Source organism: Streptopelia decaocto, assembly GCF_964273445.1.
Source record: "Streptopelia decaocto genome assembly, contig: HAP1_SCAFFOLD_339, whole genome shotgun sequence".
NCBI lineage: Eukaryota > Metazoa > Chordata > Aves > Columbiformes > Columbidae > Streptopelia > Streptopelia decaocto.
Window position 1 is genome coordinate 1 of NW_028116823.1, and position 13,115 is coordinate 13,115.

Consider the following 13,115-nt stretch of genomic DNA (forward strand, 5'->3'; position numbering starts at 1 on the left):
CCCCTTTAGCCCCTTAGAGCCGTGTTTTCATCTTATTGGATGTTTCGAACCTTTCAATTCTTTAACATGTAAATAAAGAAAATATTATTCGAGTTGAGCTGGGGCTGTTGTGTCACTCGGGGGGGGCACGGGGGACAACGTCGGGGGGGGACAGCGGCATGCAGAGGGACAGGGGGACAGGAACAGACAGGGGGACAACACCCAGCAGGACACGCGTCACTGTCACGCGTCACCCGGTGCAGCACCCAGTGCTCCAGGTGTTCCGCGTCACCCGGTGTGGCCCCCAGTGCTCTGGGTGTCCCATGTCACCCCTTGTGGCTCCTGTTGTGACCCCTCGTGCTCTGGGTGTCCCATGTCACCCAGTGCATCACCTGGTGCAGCCCCCAGCGCTCCGGGTGTTCTGCGTCACCCCCTGTAGCCCATGGTGCTCCAGGTGTCCCATGTCACCCAGTGCGGAACCCAGTGCTCCGGGTGTCCCGCGTCACCCATCACTGTCTCTGGCGCCCCGGGATGTGGGACACGTGTGGCCAGCTCCAGGCGCCGTCGCTGTTCGCAGAGCCGGTTGCGGTGCACCCCGGACCTGGACACCCCCCCTGCCCTCCCACCCCAGTGCCAACCCCCGCTTCCCAGAGCCCCCCAGGGGCTCCCCAAGAACGCAGCACCCTGGCTCAGCTCTCAGCGCGTTTATTGGGGGGCACCCCCTGCTCCAGGGGAGGCGGCGGCAGCAGCGGGGGGGGAGCCCAGGGCGGGGCTGGGGGCGGGGGGGCGGGCACAGCGCTGGGGGCAGGAATGTGCAGATCTGGGGGGGCTGGAGCCGCTTCAGGAGCCCTGTGGGGGAAAGGGGGCAAATGAGCAGCTGGGGGGGGGGGGGGGGTCCGGCCAGGGCGGGGGACACGGACGTTACCTGCAGCCTGGGGAGCGCGCTGCCCTGGAACACAGAGACACGGTCAGTGCTGGAGCAGGGGCAGCCCCCCGCACACGGGAGACACCCCAAACCCGGGGACCCCCCGCCCGGCGCCCCACACTCACCTTCTTGCGCATGTAGAGGACGAGCCCCAGCGCCAGGAAGATGAGCCCCAGCACGAAGCCGCCCACCCCCGTCAGCATCTTGCTCCTGGCGCCGTCCGACGGCAGCTCTGCGGCCCAGAGCAGCGGGTCAGGGCTGGGGCCGGGCCGCCCCCTCCCCACCCCGGGGGCCGGCGCGCAGGACCTTACCCCAGAGGCGGCTGAGCGGCTGCTCCAGGCTGGCGTGCTCCACCTGGCACGCGTAGGCCTCCCCGCGCTGGGGGGTGGTTTCCAGGAACACCAGCACCTGGTAGGTCCAGTCTCCGTTCTGGATCACGTCCGTGGACACCACGTGCTCCGTCTCCTCCTGCCCGTTCTTGAACCACTTCACCTCAATCTCCGCCGGGAAGAAATCCATCACGGCACAAACCAGCCTGTCGGTCTGGGGCAGGGAGCTTGACTGCACGGGGTAGATTTCCACCTCGGGCTGCACTGGGGGACAGGGACAGAGCTGGGAGGGGCTGGGACAGCACCGGGACCACCCGGCCCGGCCCAGGGCTGTCCCCGTGTTCCCCACAAGGGAGGGACAAGGGACTCGTGCCATGGAGGGCGCAGGGGGTGCCCACCAAGCACGGCACGGACACGCTGTCCCCACCAAGCACGGCACCGACACGCTGTCCCCACCAAGCACAGCACCGACACGCTGTCCCCACCAAGCACAGCACCGACACGCTGTCCCCACCAAGCACGGCACCGACACGCTGTCCCCACCAAGCACGGCACGGACACGCTGTCCCCACCAAGCACGGCACCGACACGCTGTCCCCACCAAGCACAGCACCGACACGCTGTCCCCACCAAGCACGGCACGGACACGCTGTCCCCACCAAGCACGGCACGGACACACTGTCCCCACCAAGCACGGCACAGACACGCTGTCCCCACCAAGCACAGCACGGACACGCTGTCCCCACCAAGCACAGCACAGACACGCTGTCCCCACCAAGCACGGCACGGCCACGCTGTCCCCACCAAGCACGGCACCGACACGCTGTCCCCACCAAACACAGCACCGACACGCTGTCCCCACCAAGCACGGCACCGACACGCTGTCCCCACCAAGCACGGCACGGACACGCTGTCCCCACCAAGCACGGCACCGACACGCTGTCCCCACCAAGCACAGCACCGACACGCTGTCCCCACCAAGCACGGCACGGCCACGCTGTCCCCACCAAGCACGGCACCGACACGCTGTCCCCACCAAGCATGGCACCGACACGCTGTCCCCACCAAGCACGGCACGGACACGCTGTCCCCACCAAACACAGCACCGACACGCTGTCCCCACCAAGCACGGCACCGACACGCTGTCCCCACCAAGCACGGCACGGACACGCTGTCCCCACCAAGCACGGCACCGACACGCTGTCCCCACCAAGCACGGCACGGACACGCTGTCCCCACCAAACACAGCACGGCCACGCTGTCCCCACCAAGCACGGCACGGACACGCTGTCCCCCCACCAAGCACGGCACGGACACGCTGTCCCCACCAAGCACGGCACAGACACGCTGTCCCCACCAAGCACGGCACAGACACGCTGTCCCCCCGACAGCCCGGGACTGGGCTTGTGTCTGTCCCCGGGGAGATGGTCTGTCACACACTCACCTTTCCTGTCCACAGTGAAAGGAGCATACACCCCGTAGTTGTGTCGGCAGAAAGTGTCCACAGCAGTCTGTGCATCCTCCAGTACATCTGGCTGGCTGTTGAAGTACTTGGCGACACCCTCCCCCAGGGGGGTGTCAGCCACATAGAGCCCCACATCGCTGTCAAAGTGCACGTACTGCTCCCGGTTGTAGATGTACCTCTCCACAAACCTCACCTGCTCCGTGCCGTTGGTGAAGTAACAGTCGGCCTTAAACTGCTCCAGGAAACACCCTGCTCGTGCAGAACGGGGAGGTCAGGGCTGTGCGTGACTCCCTGTCCCCAGCCCCCCCACCACCCGGGGCAGCCGCACCAGCGCCAGGGGCTCCTTGAGCCGGGGCAGATGCCACGGGGCACCCCCCCCATCCGCTCCCCTTTCCTCCCATCTCCTCCCTTCAGAGCATCCTGGCTGGATCAGAACGGGGTGGTCAGTGGTCAGAGAGGTTCTCCTGCCCCTCTGCTCTGCCTGGGGAGACCACACCTGGAATATTGTGTCCAGTTGTGGCCCCTCAGTTCCAGCAGGACAGGGAACTGCTGGAGAGAGTCCAGCGCAGCCACCAAGATGCTGGAGGGAGTGGAGCATCTCCCGTGTGAGGAAAGGCTGAGGGAGCTGGGGCTCTCAGTGACAACCAGTGACAGGACAAGGGGCAGTGGGTGCAAACTGGAACACAGGAGGTTCCACTTAAATTTGAGAAGAAACTTGTTGGGGTGAGGGTGGCAGAGCCTGGCCCAGGCTGCCCAGGGGGGTTATGGAGTCTCCTTCTGTGCAGACATTCCAACCCGCCTGGACACCTTCCTGTGTAACCTCAGCTGGGTGTTCCTGCTCCATGGGGGGATTGCACTGGATGAGCTTTTGGGGTCCCTTCACCCCTGACACTCTGGGGTTCTGGGATACTCCCTCATCCAGCTCCACGCCAGTCACCCTTTAGGATCCAATCCCAACCCCCCCCCACAGGGACAGTCCCGGCTCACCCGAGGTCTGCTGCCCGCGAGCCGGGGGGGCTCCCAGCACCACCAGCGCCACCAGCACGGCCACAGCTCCCCCAACACGACCCGTCGCCATCGCCGCTCCCAGCAGAGGCTGCAAAGGTGCTGGGACCCCCGAGCCAGCCGGACTCTGCCAGTTCGGGACTCTCCCCGTCCTGCCCAGCGCCGCGGCCGGGCCAGTGAGCGGCGCGGCTGGGCAGCGTCACCCGTCACCAGGCAGAGCTGCGCCACGCAGGGCTCTGCCCGACACTTGGCCCGCAATGGAGCCCTGAGCCCGGGGGGGCGGCTGCCGGCCCCCCCAGCACTGGGGCTCCCCGGCCCCCGCGGCCCCCACCCTCGCCCTGCCCCGAGCCCCCTCCAGGGGGCTGCACGGCCCCAGTTCATCAGTGCAGCCCTGCGGGACCCGTCTGTGTGTCCGTCCGTCTGTCTGCTCCGCAGGGTGCTCTGCGCTGCTGCTCTGCCTGGGAACACCTGAGTCACCATCAGGGCGCCCTCCCATTGGCTGAGCCCGGGGGGCCCTGTCCCGCGGGCACGGGCCCCCAGCACCCAGTTCCCGGCCAAGAGCCGCGCCGGCCCCTCGCCGGGTCCCGCTCTTCGCCCGGTGCCACGCGCGGCCATGGCCGGAGGACGGGGCGTCCTGCTGGCGCTGCTGGCGCTGCTGACCCTGCCGGGCGCGGGCGCCGTGAAAGGTGCGTGAGGGCACCGGGACGGGGTGCTGGGGCTGGGGCAGAGCTGGGCGCGGGGGGCCCTGGAGCCCTGGGTGGGGCTGTGGGGACGGTGCCGGGGCTGAGGTGCTGGGGCTGGGGCAGAGCTGGGCGCGGGGGCCCTGGAGCCCTGGCTGGGGCTGTGGGGACGGTGCCGGGGCTGAGGCAGCGCCCTGGGCACGGGGAGCTCCGTCCCCATGGCTGCGGGTAACCCCGCTGGGGAGGGTCCCGGGGCACCCCCGCGGGGCAGGACAGGCTGCAGGAAGTGGGGACCCCTCCCCAGGTCTCCCTGTCCCCCTTCTGTCCCTCAGCTCCGTGCGTCAGGTCCCTGCAGCACCCAGTGACCAGAGGTGTCACTGTGCGAGAGCTCTGGTGCCTGGGGGGTGTTGGGGTGCGGGACAGGAGCACTGGGGCCCCGGGGCCCCGGGACGTCCCACCCACAGCGCGTCTGGGAGCAGGACAGGGTCCCACAGCCGTCACCGGGCCGAGTCACAGGGTGACAGAGCACCCCAGAGAGGACACTGCGGGGACGGGGCGAACATGGGCCAGGGGTTTGTGTTCACTGGGGCTGTGTCTCCCAGCCCCCTGAGCCGGCACGGCCGGGAGAGGCCCAGGTCGGGCTCACGTCCCCACCGGCGCCTCCCTGACCTGGTGTGGGTCCCCGCTGGGACGCTGGGGGGTGATGAGAAGAGCTGGGGCAGCCCCATGCAGTGACGTTCCTGCCCCATGCCGCTCTCCTGGCAGTGGGGAGCGTGATCCACCGCCAAGCCGAGTTCCAGCAGCGAATGGAGCCGTCGCAGCAGGAGGACGGGGAGTTCCTGCATGCGTTCAACGCTGATGAGATACACCATGTGGACCTGCAGAAGAAAGAGACCGTTTGGCGCCTGCCTGAGTTCGGGGAATTCGCCAGCTTTGAGACACAGGGAGCGCTGCAGAACGCGGCTACAGGCAAACACAACTTGGATATCCTGATGAAAAGGTCCAACCGCTCTCAGGGAACCATCGGTAACAACTGGCCCATGGCACGGTCGGTGCCGTCACCCTGGGGATGTCGCTCCCACACCCTCGGCCCAGCCGGCAGCGGGTGCTCAGCACCCTGGTCCCCTGGAGCAAGGGGAACCAGGCACAGTCCCACACTGGGGTGGGGGGGGTCTCCCTGGGTGGGTCTGTGGGGCACAACGAGGCCTTTTCTAACCTGTGGGCAGCACGAACTCCTCCCCACTGTCCCCAGCACCACCCGAGGTGACCGTGTTCCCCAAACGCCGAGTGGAGCTGGAGGACCCCAACGTCCTGATCTGCTACGCGGACAAGTTCTGGCCACCCGTGATCTCCATCACGTGGCTCAGGAACGGGAAGGAGCTGCAGGACGGAGTCAGCGAGACCGTTTTCTACCCGCGGGACGACCACAGCTTCCGCAAGTTCTCCTACCTGCCCTTCGTCCCCACCCGGGGGGACTACTACGACTGCCGTGTGGAGCACTGGGGGCTGCGCACCCCCCTCCTGAGGCACTGGGGTGAGCATGGGGGCTGGGCTGGCCCGGACGCCTGGGTCCCCTCCCCTCGCTGGGGGCTCAGCACCCACCCTCACCCCGCAGAGCCCGAGCTGCCGCTCCCCGCCTCCGAGAGCACCGAGACCCTGGTGTGCGCCCTGGGCCTGGCCGTGGGCATCGTCGGCATCGTCGTGGGCACCATCCTCATCATCAAGGCCATGAAGATGAGCAGCGCCCGCAGCCAGCGGGACCTCTTGTGAGGAGGAGCCCACGGCGCCCCCTCAGCCCTGCGCCCCCGCCCGCCCCATGCCCAGCTCCGTCCCCAGCCCACGGCGCCCCCTCAGCCCTGCGCCCCCGCCCGCCCCATGCCCAGCTCCGTCCCCACGGCCCAGCCCTGTGTCCCCGTGTCAACCAGCTCCGTGCCCAGAAGCCCAGCCCCCCACCCCGTGGCCCGTGTCCCAGACCAGCACCGCGCATCCCCTGGGCCCCCCCCGTGCCCCCTGCCCCATGGCCGCCCCACTGACCGGGGCTCTGGCTCTGCCGGCCCTGAGGAGCTCCTGAGCAGCAGTAAAGGTGGCTGGGACAGCCTGGCACCGCCGAGGCTTCATCACCGGGTCATCTGCGCCCACTCGTCCTGGGGATACAGTGTGGGGGGACATGGCGGGTGGGGGGATGTGGGGCTGGCAGGGACTTGGGAGGAGTTTGGGGGGGCGGGGGGCAGGACGCCTGGGTCCTTGCAGGGTGGTGGGTGCCACATTGGGGCGCAGGGCCGTGTCCCATGGGGGCACTGCGGGGGGACAGAAGCAGCAATCGCGGGGGGGGCCGGGTGCCCCGATCACCCCTCACACCCACTGCAGCGGGGCCAGGCACCAGGACGGGGACACGGAGCCACCGACCAGGGCTGGTGAGGGGACCCATGAGCCCTCCTCCCCGTCCCTGATCCATCCGGGCCCTGCTGCCCACCCCTTCCCACACAACGGGGTGTCCCCCCCTCGCACTGTCCCCCCACCCGGCAGCCATGGGGCCACCAAACACGTCTGGTCCCCTCCAAGGACTCGGAGCCTTGTCACAGGCTCCTGGGCAAGTGACCCACCCCTACCCCACTGTCCCCAAACAACCAGGGTACCAGGGACACTTTATTAGGCAGAACCAGAGCAGTTCGGGGCCAGCAGCGCAGGGTCCTGGGGACCCCGGGGCTGCAGAGCAGGGATGGGGAAGCTGCGCTGGGGCGGGAGGGACGCGGTGACCCCGGGATCGGCGTGGGGACGTGGGGCACCGGGACGGGGCAGTGCGCGGCGGAGGTGACACCGCGGGGCAGAGGATGGACAGCGGTGGAGCGGATCTGCAGGAGACCGTTCAGGAGCCCTGTGGGGAGAGACGGGGTGACCACGGGGATGGGGACGGGGTGTCCCCAGGGCTCTGCCCCGGTGCTCCTGGGGACACACCCCACAGGGACGTGCTGCCCTGGGGCGGGGGGACCAGCCCACGCGGGGACACTGGAGCAGGGCGGGGACACGGACGTTACCTGCAGCCTGGGGAGCGCGCTGCCCTGGAACACAGAGACACGGTCAGCGCTGGAGCAGGGGCAGCCCCCCACACACGGGAGACACCCCAAACCCGGGGACCCCCCGCCCGGCGCCCCCACGCTCACCTTCTTGCGCATGTAGAGGACGAGCCCCAGCGCCAGGAAGATGAGCCCCAGCACGAAGCCGCCCACCCCCGTCAGCATCTTGCTCCTGGCGCCGTCCGACGGCAGCTCTGCGGCCCAGAGCAGCGGGTCAGGGCTGGGGCCGGGCCGCCCCCTCCCCACCCCGGGGGCCGGCGCGCAGGACCTTACCCCAGAGGCGGCTGAGCGGCTGCTCCAGGCTGGCGTGCTCCACCTGGCACGCGTAGGCCTCCCCGCGCTGGGGGGTGGTTTCCAGGAACACCAGCACCTGGTAGGTCCAGTCTCCGTTCTGGATCACGTCCGTGGACACCACGCGCTCCGTCTCCTCCTGCCCGTTCTTGAGCCACTTCACCTCAATCTCCGCCGGGTAAAACCCCGTCACGGCGCAAACCAGCCTGTCGGTCTGGGGCAGGGAGCTCGACTGCACGGGGGAGACCCTCACCTTGGGCTGCACTGGGGGACAGGGACAGAGCTGGGAGGGGCTGGGACAGCACCGGGACCACCCGGCCCGGCCCAGGGCTGTCCCCGTGTTCCCCACAAGGGAGGGACAAGGGACTCGTGCCATGGAGGGCGCAGGGGGTGCCCACCAAGCACAGCACCGACACGCTGTCCCCACCAAGCACGGCACCGACACGCTGTCCCCACCAAGCACGGCACCGACACGCTGTCCCCACCAAGCACGGCACGGACACGCTGTCCCCACCAAACACGGCACGGACACGCTGTCCCCACCAAGCACGGCACGGACACGCTGTCCCCACCAAGCACGGCACCGACACGCTGTCCCCACCAAGCACGGCACGGACACGCTGTCCCCACCAAACACGGCACGGACACGCTGTCCCCACCAAGCACGGCACGGCCACGCTGTCCCCACCAAGCACGGCACCGACACGCTGTCCCCACCAAGCACGGCACAGACACGCTGTCCCCACCAAACACAGCACCGACACGCTGTCCCCACCAAGCACGGCACCGACACGCTGTCCCCACCAAGCACGGCACAGACACGCTGTCCCCACCAAGCACGGCACCGACACGCTGTCCCCACCAAACACAGCACAGACACGCTGTCCCCACCAAGCACGGCACAGACACGCTGTCCCCACCAAGCACGGCACGGACACGCTGTCCCCCCGACAGCCCGGGACTGGGCTTGTGTGGGTCCCCGGGGAGATGGTCTGTCACACACTCACCTCTCCTGTCCACAGTGAAAGGGGTCACCACCCCGTAGTTGTGTCGGCAGAACGTGTCCACCTCAGCCTGTTTCTGCTCCAGATAGTCCGTCTGGCTGTTGAAGTACTTCGCAACACCCTCCCCCACGGGGGTGTCACCCACGTAGCGCCCCACGTCGCTGTCAAAGTGCACGTACTGCTCCCGGTTGTAGATGTACCTGTGCACAAACCTCACCTGCTCCGTGCCATTGGTGAACTGACACTCGCCCTCAATCATCTCCAGGAAGACCCCTGGTAGCACAGGGAGGGGGGTCAGTCTGTCTGTTCCCCACACCAGGCTCCCTCAGCCCCCCAGGGAGGCTCCATGGAGCCCCCTCCCCATCCCCACTGCCCCCCCAGCCTCCCCACAGCCACACGGCCGGTGTGATCCTGACCCCGTGAGGACTCAACGTGGACCCGGGGGGTCTGAGGAGGGGAGACGGTCACCCAATGTCAGGGAGCAGGAGGGGACACGGGAAGGGGTGAGTGCGGGGATGAACCCAAGGGAGGGACCAGAGCAGCACTGAGCCCAGGGGATGTTCCTGGGGTTCAGCAGGATGGGGGAGCACCTCCCCCAAAACTGGAACTGGGTGTCACCTGGAGCCCAGCGCTCCCAGCCCCCCCAGAGGGCAAACGAGACAAGGGGTGTGGTGGGGGGGCCCGCACACACCCGCAGTGTCCCCAGCAGCAGGTCCCCTCCCCACTGTGTCCCCACCAGCACCCAGCACCTCCCCGGGCACATGTGGGATCCGTCCCACCAACCCCCCCACACAGGGACAGTCCCGGCTCACCCGAGGTCTGCTGCCCGCGAGCCGGGGGGGCTCCCAGTGCCACCAGCACCACCAGCACGGCCACAGCTCCCCCAACACGACCCGTCGCCATCGCCGCTCCCAGCAGAGGCTGCAGAGGTGCTGGGACCCCCGAGCCAGCCGGACTCTGCCAGTTCGGGACTCTCCCCGTCCTGCCCAGCGCCGCGGCCGGGCCAGTGAGCGGCGCGGCTGGGCAGCGTCACCCGTCACCAGGCAGAGCTGCGCCACGCAGGGCTCTGCCCGACACTTGGCCCGCGCTGGAGCCCTGAGCCCGGGGGGGCGGCTGCCGGCCCCCCCAGCACTGGGGCTCCCCGGCCCCCGCGGCCCCCACCCTCGCCCTGCCCCGAGCCCCCTCCAGGGGGCTGCACGGCCCCAGTTCATCAGCGCAGCCCTGCGGGACCCGTCTGTGTGTCCGTCCGTCTGTCTGCTCCGCAGGGTGCTCTGCGCTGCTGCTCTGCCTGGGAACACCCGAGTCACCATCAGGGCGCCCTCCCATTGGCTGAGCCCGGGGGGCCCTGTCCCGCGGGCACGGGCCCCCAGCACCCAGTTCCCGGCCAAGAGCCGCGCCGGCCCCTCGCCGGGTCCCGCTCTCGCCCGGTGCCACGCGCGGCCATGGCCGGAGGACGGGGCGTCCTGCTGGCGCTGCTGGCGCTGCTGACCCTGCCGGCCACGGGCGCCGGGAAAGGTGCGTGAGGGCACCGGGATGGGGTGCTGGGGCTGGGGCAGAGCTGGGCGCGGGGGGCCCTGGAGCCCTGGGTGGGGCTGTGGGGACGGTGCCGGGGCTGAGGCAGCGCCCTGGGCACGGGGAGCTCCGTCCCCATGGCTGCGGGTAACCCCGCTGGGGAGGGTCCCGGGCACACCCCCGCAGGGCAGAACAGGCTGCAGAGGAGGGACCGGGACACTGTTCCTGGAGCTCCCCCGGCCCAGCTCCCCCTGCCCTGAGTCTCCCAGCTCTGTGGGCCGGGTCCCTGCAGCACCCGCTGCTCCTGGGCCTCCATCGCAGCAGCTGTGCCGCACAGCCCGGGCAGGTCACGTGTGGGGCACGAGCGCCAGTGCCCAAGGCCTGGGGGCCCTGGGACCCACCCCACCCCACAGCACGTCGGGGACAGGCCCTGTGGTCCCCACAGCCTGTCACTGGCCCGGCCTCAGGTGATGAGAAGGGAAACCTCCTGAGGGCGTGGAGCTGCTGGGCTGGGACAGAGCGGTGAGGGGAGGGGTGTCAGCCCCTGCCCAGCCCCGCGGGACCCCGGGGAGGGGAGGCTCCGGGTGGGCTGTTCCCCCCGTCAGGGTCCCTGTGCTCTCAGTGTCCCCATGGGGAGCCCCTGGGGAGATGGGGGAGCCCTGTGGCGGTGGGAGGGGCACTGACCTGACTGCCTGTCCCTTCCCAGTGGGGAACGTGCTGATCCAGGCTGAGTTCTACCAGCGGGATGACAGGCAGCAGGAGGAGGGTGGCGAGTTCATGTTTGATTTCGACGGGGATGAGATCTTCCACGTGGACCTGCAGAAGACTGAGACTGTGTGGCGCCTGCCCGAGTTCGGGGAATTCGCCGGCTTCCAGGCACAGGGAGCGCTGCAGGAAATGGCTGTATTGAAACAGAACTTGAAGAACTCCATGACATGGTCCAACCACTCACGAGGAACCTTTGGTAACAACCCAGCCATGGCACGGCCAGTGCTGTCACCCTGGGGTCCCTGCCAGGACTGTCACCCCCACACCCTCAGCCCAGTTGGCAGTGGGTGCTCAGCGCCCTGATCCCCTGGAGCACAAGGGACCGGGCACAGCCCCACACTGGGGTGGGGGGGACTCTAGAGCATGAGGCCAGGTGTAAGGGGCAGGAAACCTCAGCCCAGCCCAAGGCCGACCCCAGGCTGCACTAACCCCTTCTCCATCTCCCCAGCACCACCCGAGGTGACCGTGTTCTCTGAGGACCCTGTGGAGCTGGAGGACCCCAACGTCCTGATCTGCTACGTGGACAAGTTCTGGCCACCCGTGATCTCCATCACGTGGCTCAGGAACGGGAAGGAGCTGCAGGACGGAGTCAGCGAGACCGTTTTCTACCGAGGGCAGGACCGCACCTTCCGCAAGTTCTCCTACCTGCCCTTTGTCCCCACCCGGGGGGACTACTACGACTGCCGTGTGGAGCACGAGGGGCTGCCCACCCCCCTCCTGAGGCACTGGGGTGAGCATGGGGGCGGGCTGGGCCCGGACGCCTGGGTCCCCTCCCCTCGCAGGCGGCGCTGGGGGCTCAGCACCCACCCTCACCCCGCAGAGCCCGAGCTGCCGCTCCCCACCTCCGAGAGCACCGAGACCCTGGTGTGCGCCCTGGGCCTGGCCGTGGGCATCGTCGGCATCGTCGTGGGCACCATCCTCATCATCAAGGCCATGAAGATGAGCAGCGCCCGCACCCAGCGGGGCCTCTTGTGAGGCGGCAGAGCCCAGCGCTCCCTGCACCCCCCCCCTCAGCCAGGGGGATCTGCTCACCCCATGCCCCGTGTCCCTGCCCCACCCCCTCTGCACCCCCTTCTCCCGTGCGCACTCCGCACACCCGTTCGGGGACCACAGAGCCAGACCCACCAGGGCCCATCCCCGCGGCCACATCTCCCCGCCCAGCCGTGGGGTCTCCCCTGCAGACCCCTGAAGGGAAGGGAGGTGTCTGCTGCCCCACAGCGCACAGTCCCGCACCCCCCGCTCCCGCTCTGCTGCTTTGTCACCACAATAAAGTGGGTTGGGTTGATCCTGCTGGGTGACCCTCGCTCCAAGACCCTTCTCTGCACCATGGAGCAGGTGACGGCAGCTCCACAAGCCCCTTGACCTCCGGGTGATCTGTGGGCTGGAGGGTTGTGGGGTGGTGCTCCACGGATCTAGAAGGGGTCGGGTGACCTCAGGACTCCCGGGTTCTCCCAGCCAAGGCAGGTGGCATCTCAGCACCCCCAAGGGACGGTCCCATGGGGGACGTGCCCACTGGTGGCTCCTGGGCACGGTCACACTCACGGCAAGGCCAGAAGGGGCTCTGGACAGCCCCACCATCCACACCACAGGCACCGACAGGGGCCCTGGGGGATGCGTCTCCCCAGTGTGGGGAGCGACAACAGCAGGCGCTGGGCAGGGGGAGCCCTTGCTGGCTCCACCAGCGTCCAGGGGGGGGCAAGGGGTGGTTGGGCTCCACGACACCGCTGCTCACCCCACGGGGGCGAGGGCGCAGTGGCTGATGCCCCTGCAGGGTTAAAGGCCAAGGGACAACACAGAGCGGGAACAGGCGGAGTACAGGCAATGGGACCGGTTCTACCTACAGGCATCACACCCCACACACGTGCAGGTACCCTGAGCGGCGGAGGGGAACCCCGAGAGCTGCTACCCGGGGCGGGGGCGCAAGGCTGGATCTTGCCCCCAGCCAGACCAGTTCTCCCAGCAGCAGCTCTGCGTGCTGACTGGTGAGACGCCGCGGCCCGGCTCAGGGAGCCCCCGGCAGCGCCTGTTTGGTTCCTCTTTCCTGCCCGGGTCCGTGGGGATGCGCACGAGGCTCGCGCACGTG

The 13,115-nt window shown here is 68.8% G+C and overlaps 3 protein-coding genes across 5 annotated transcripts; 1 reads left to right on the forward strand and 2 right to left on the reverse strand.

Annotated features, from left to right (window-relative positions):
- Positions 1 to 668: 668 nt before the first annotated feature.
- LOC309452079 (class II histocompatibility antigen, B-L beta chain-like) lies at positions 669 to 3,901 on the reverse strand. The gene is made up of 6 exons (XM_082076756.1): positions 3,686 to 3,901; positions 2,678 to 2,947; positions 1,216 to 1,497; positions 1,030 to 1,136; positions 905 to 928; positions 669 to 828 (listed from the first exon to the last, which is right to left on the reverse strand). Exons 1-6 carry the CDS (start codon positions 3,774 to 3,776, stop codon positions 820 to 822), a joined length of 783 nt encoding a protein of 260 aa, XP_081932882.1. The 5' UTR covers positions 3,777 to 3,901; the 3' UTR covers positions 669 to 819.
- A 221-nt stretch (positions 3,902 to 4,122) lies between these two features.
- Positions 4,123 to 12,322, forward strand: LOC309452081 (HLA class II histocompatibility antigen, DR alpha chain-like). 3 transcript variants are annotated; one of them, XM_082076759.1, is made up of 4 exons: positions 4,123 to 4,389; positions 10,971 to 11,228; positions 11,481 to 11,762; positions 11,853 to 12,322. In XM_082076759.1, exons 1-4 carry the CDS (start codon positions 4,317 to 4,319, stop codon positions 12,005 to 12,007), a joined length of 768 nt encoding a protein of 255 aa, XP_081932885.1. In that variant the 5' UTR covers positions 4,123 to 4,316; the 3' UTR covers positions 12,008 to 12,322. The 3 variants fall into 3 exon arrangements, with proteins under 3 accessions (XP_081932885.1, XP_081932884.1, XP_081932886.1); XM_082076758.1 differs by lacking the exons at positions 10,971 to 11,228; positions 11,481 to 11,762; positions 11,853 to 12,322 and adding exons at positions 5,149 to 5,409; positions 5,636 to 5,917; positions 5,999 to 6,845 and having other exon boundaries at positions 4,217 to 4,389; XM_082076760.1 differs by lacking the exon at positions 4,123 to 4,389 and adding an exon at positions 10,023 to 10,267.
- Positions 7,012 to 9,756, reverse strand: LOC309452080 (class II histocompatibility antigen, B-L beta chain-like). The gene is made up of 6 exons (XM_082076757.1): positions 9,565 to 9,756; positions 8,756 to 9,025; positions 7,731 to 8,012; positions 7,545 to 7,651; positions 7,419 to 7,442; positions 7,012 to 7,258 (listed from the first exon to the last, which is right to left on the reverse strand). Exons 1-6 carry the CDS (start codon positions 9,653 to 9,655, stop codon positions 7,250 to 7,252), a joined length of 783 nt encoding a protein of 260 aa, XP_081932883.1. The 5' UTR covers positions 9,656 to 9,756; the 3' UTR covers positions 7,012 to 7,249.
- Positions 12,323 to 13,115: the final 793 nt, after the last annotated feature.

What these genes read in the sequence shown, in the direction of transcription:
- LOC309452081 (XM_082076758.1), top strand. Translation starts at nt 4,317, where the DNA reads ATGGCCGGAGGACGGGGCGTCCTGCTGGCGCTGCTGGCGCTGCTGACC. An exon ending in GGGCGCGGGCGCCGTGAAAG is followed by an intron (nt 4,390 to 5,148) that starts GTGCGTGAGGGC and finishes CTCTCCTGGCAG; the next exon opens with TGGGGAGCGTGATCCACCGC. An exon ending in CCGCTCTCAGGGAACCATCG is followed by an intron (nt 5,410 to 5,635) that starts GTAACAACTGGC and finishes CACTGTCCCCAG; the next exon opens with CACCACCCGAGGTGACCGTG.
- LOC309452079 (XM_082076756.1), bottom strand. Translation starts at nt 3,776, where the DNA reads ATGGCGACGGGTCGTGTTGGGGGAGCTGTGGCCGTGCTGGTGGCGCTG. An exon ending in TCGCGGGCAGCAGACCTCGG is followed by an intron (nt 2,948 to 3,685) that starts GTGAGCCGGGAC and finishes CTGCACGAGCAG; the next exon opens with GGTGTTTCCTGGAGCAGTTT. An exon ending in TCCTCTACATGCGCAAGAAG is followed by an intron (nt 929 to 1,029) that starts GTGAGTGTGGGG and finishes TCTGTGTTCCAG; the next exon opens with GGCAGCGCGCTCCCCAGGCT.
- LOC309452080 (XM_082076757.1), bottom strand. Translation starts at nt 9,655, where the DNA reads ATGGCGACGGGTCGTGTTGGGGGAGCTGTGGCCGTGCTGGTGGTGCTG. An exon ending in TCGCGGGCAGCAGACCTCGG is followed by an intron (nt 9,026 to 9,564) that starts GTGAGCCGGGAC and finishes CTGTGCTACCAG; the next exon opens with GGGTCTTCCTGGAGATGATT. An exon ending in GCCGCTCAGCCGCCTCTGGG is followed by an intron (nt 7,652 to 7,730) that starts GTAAGGTCCTGC and finishes TCTGGGCCGCAG; the next exon opens with AGCTGCCGTCGGACGGCGCC.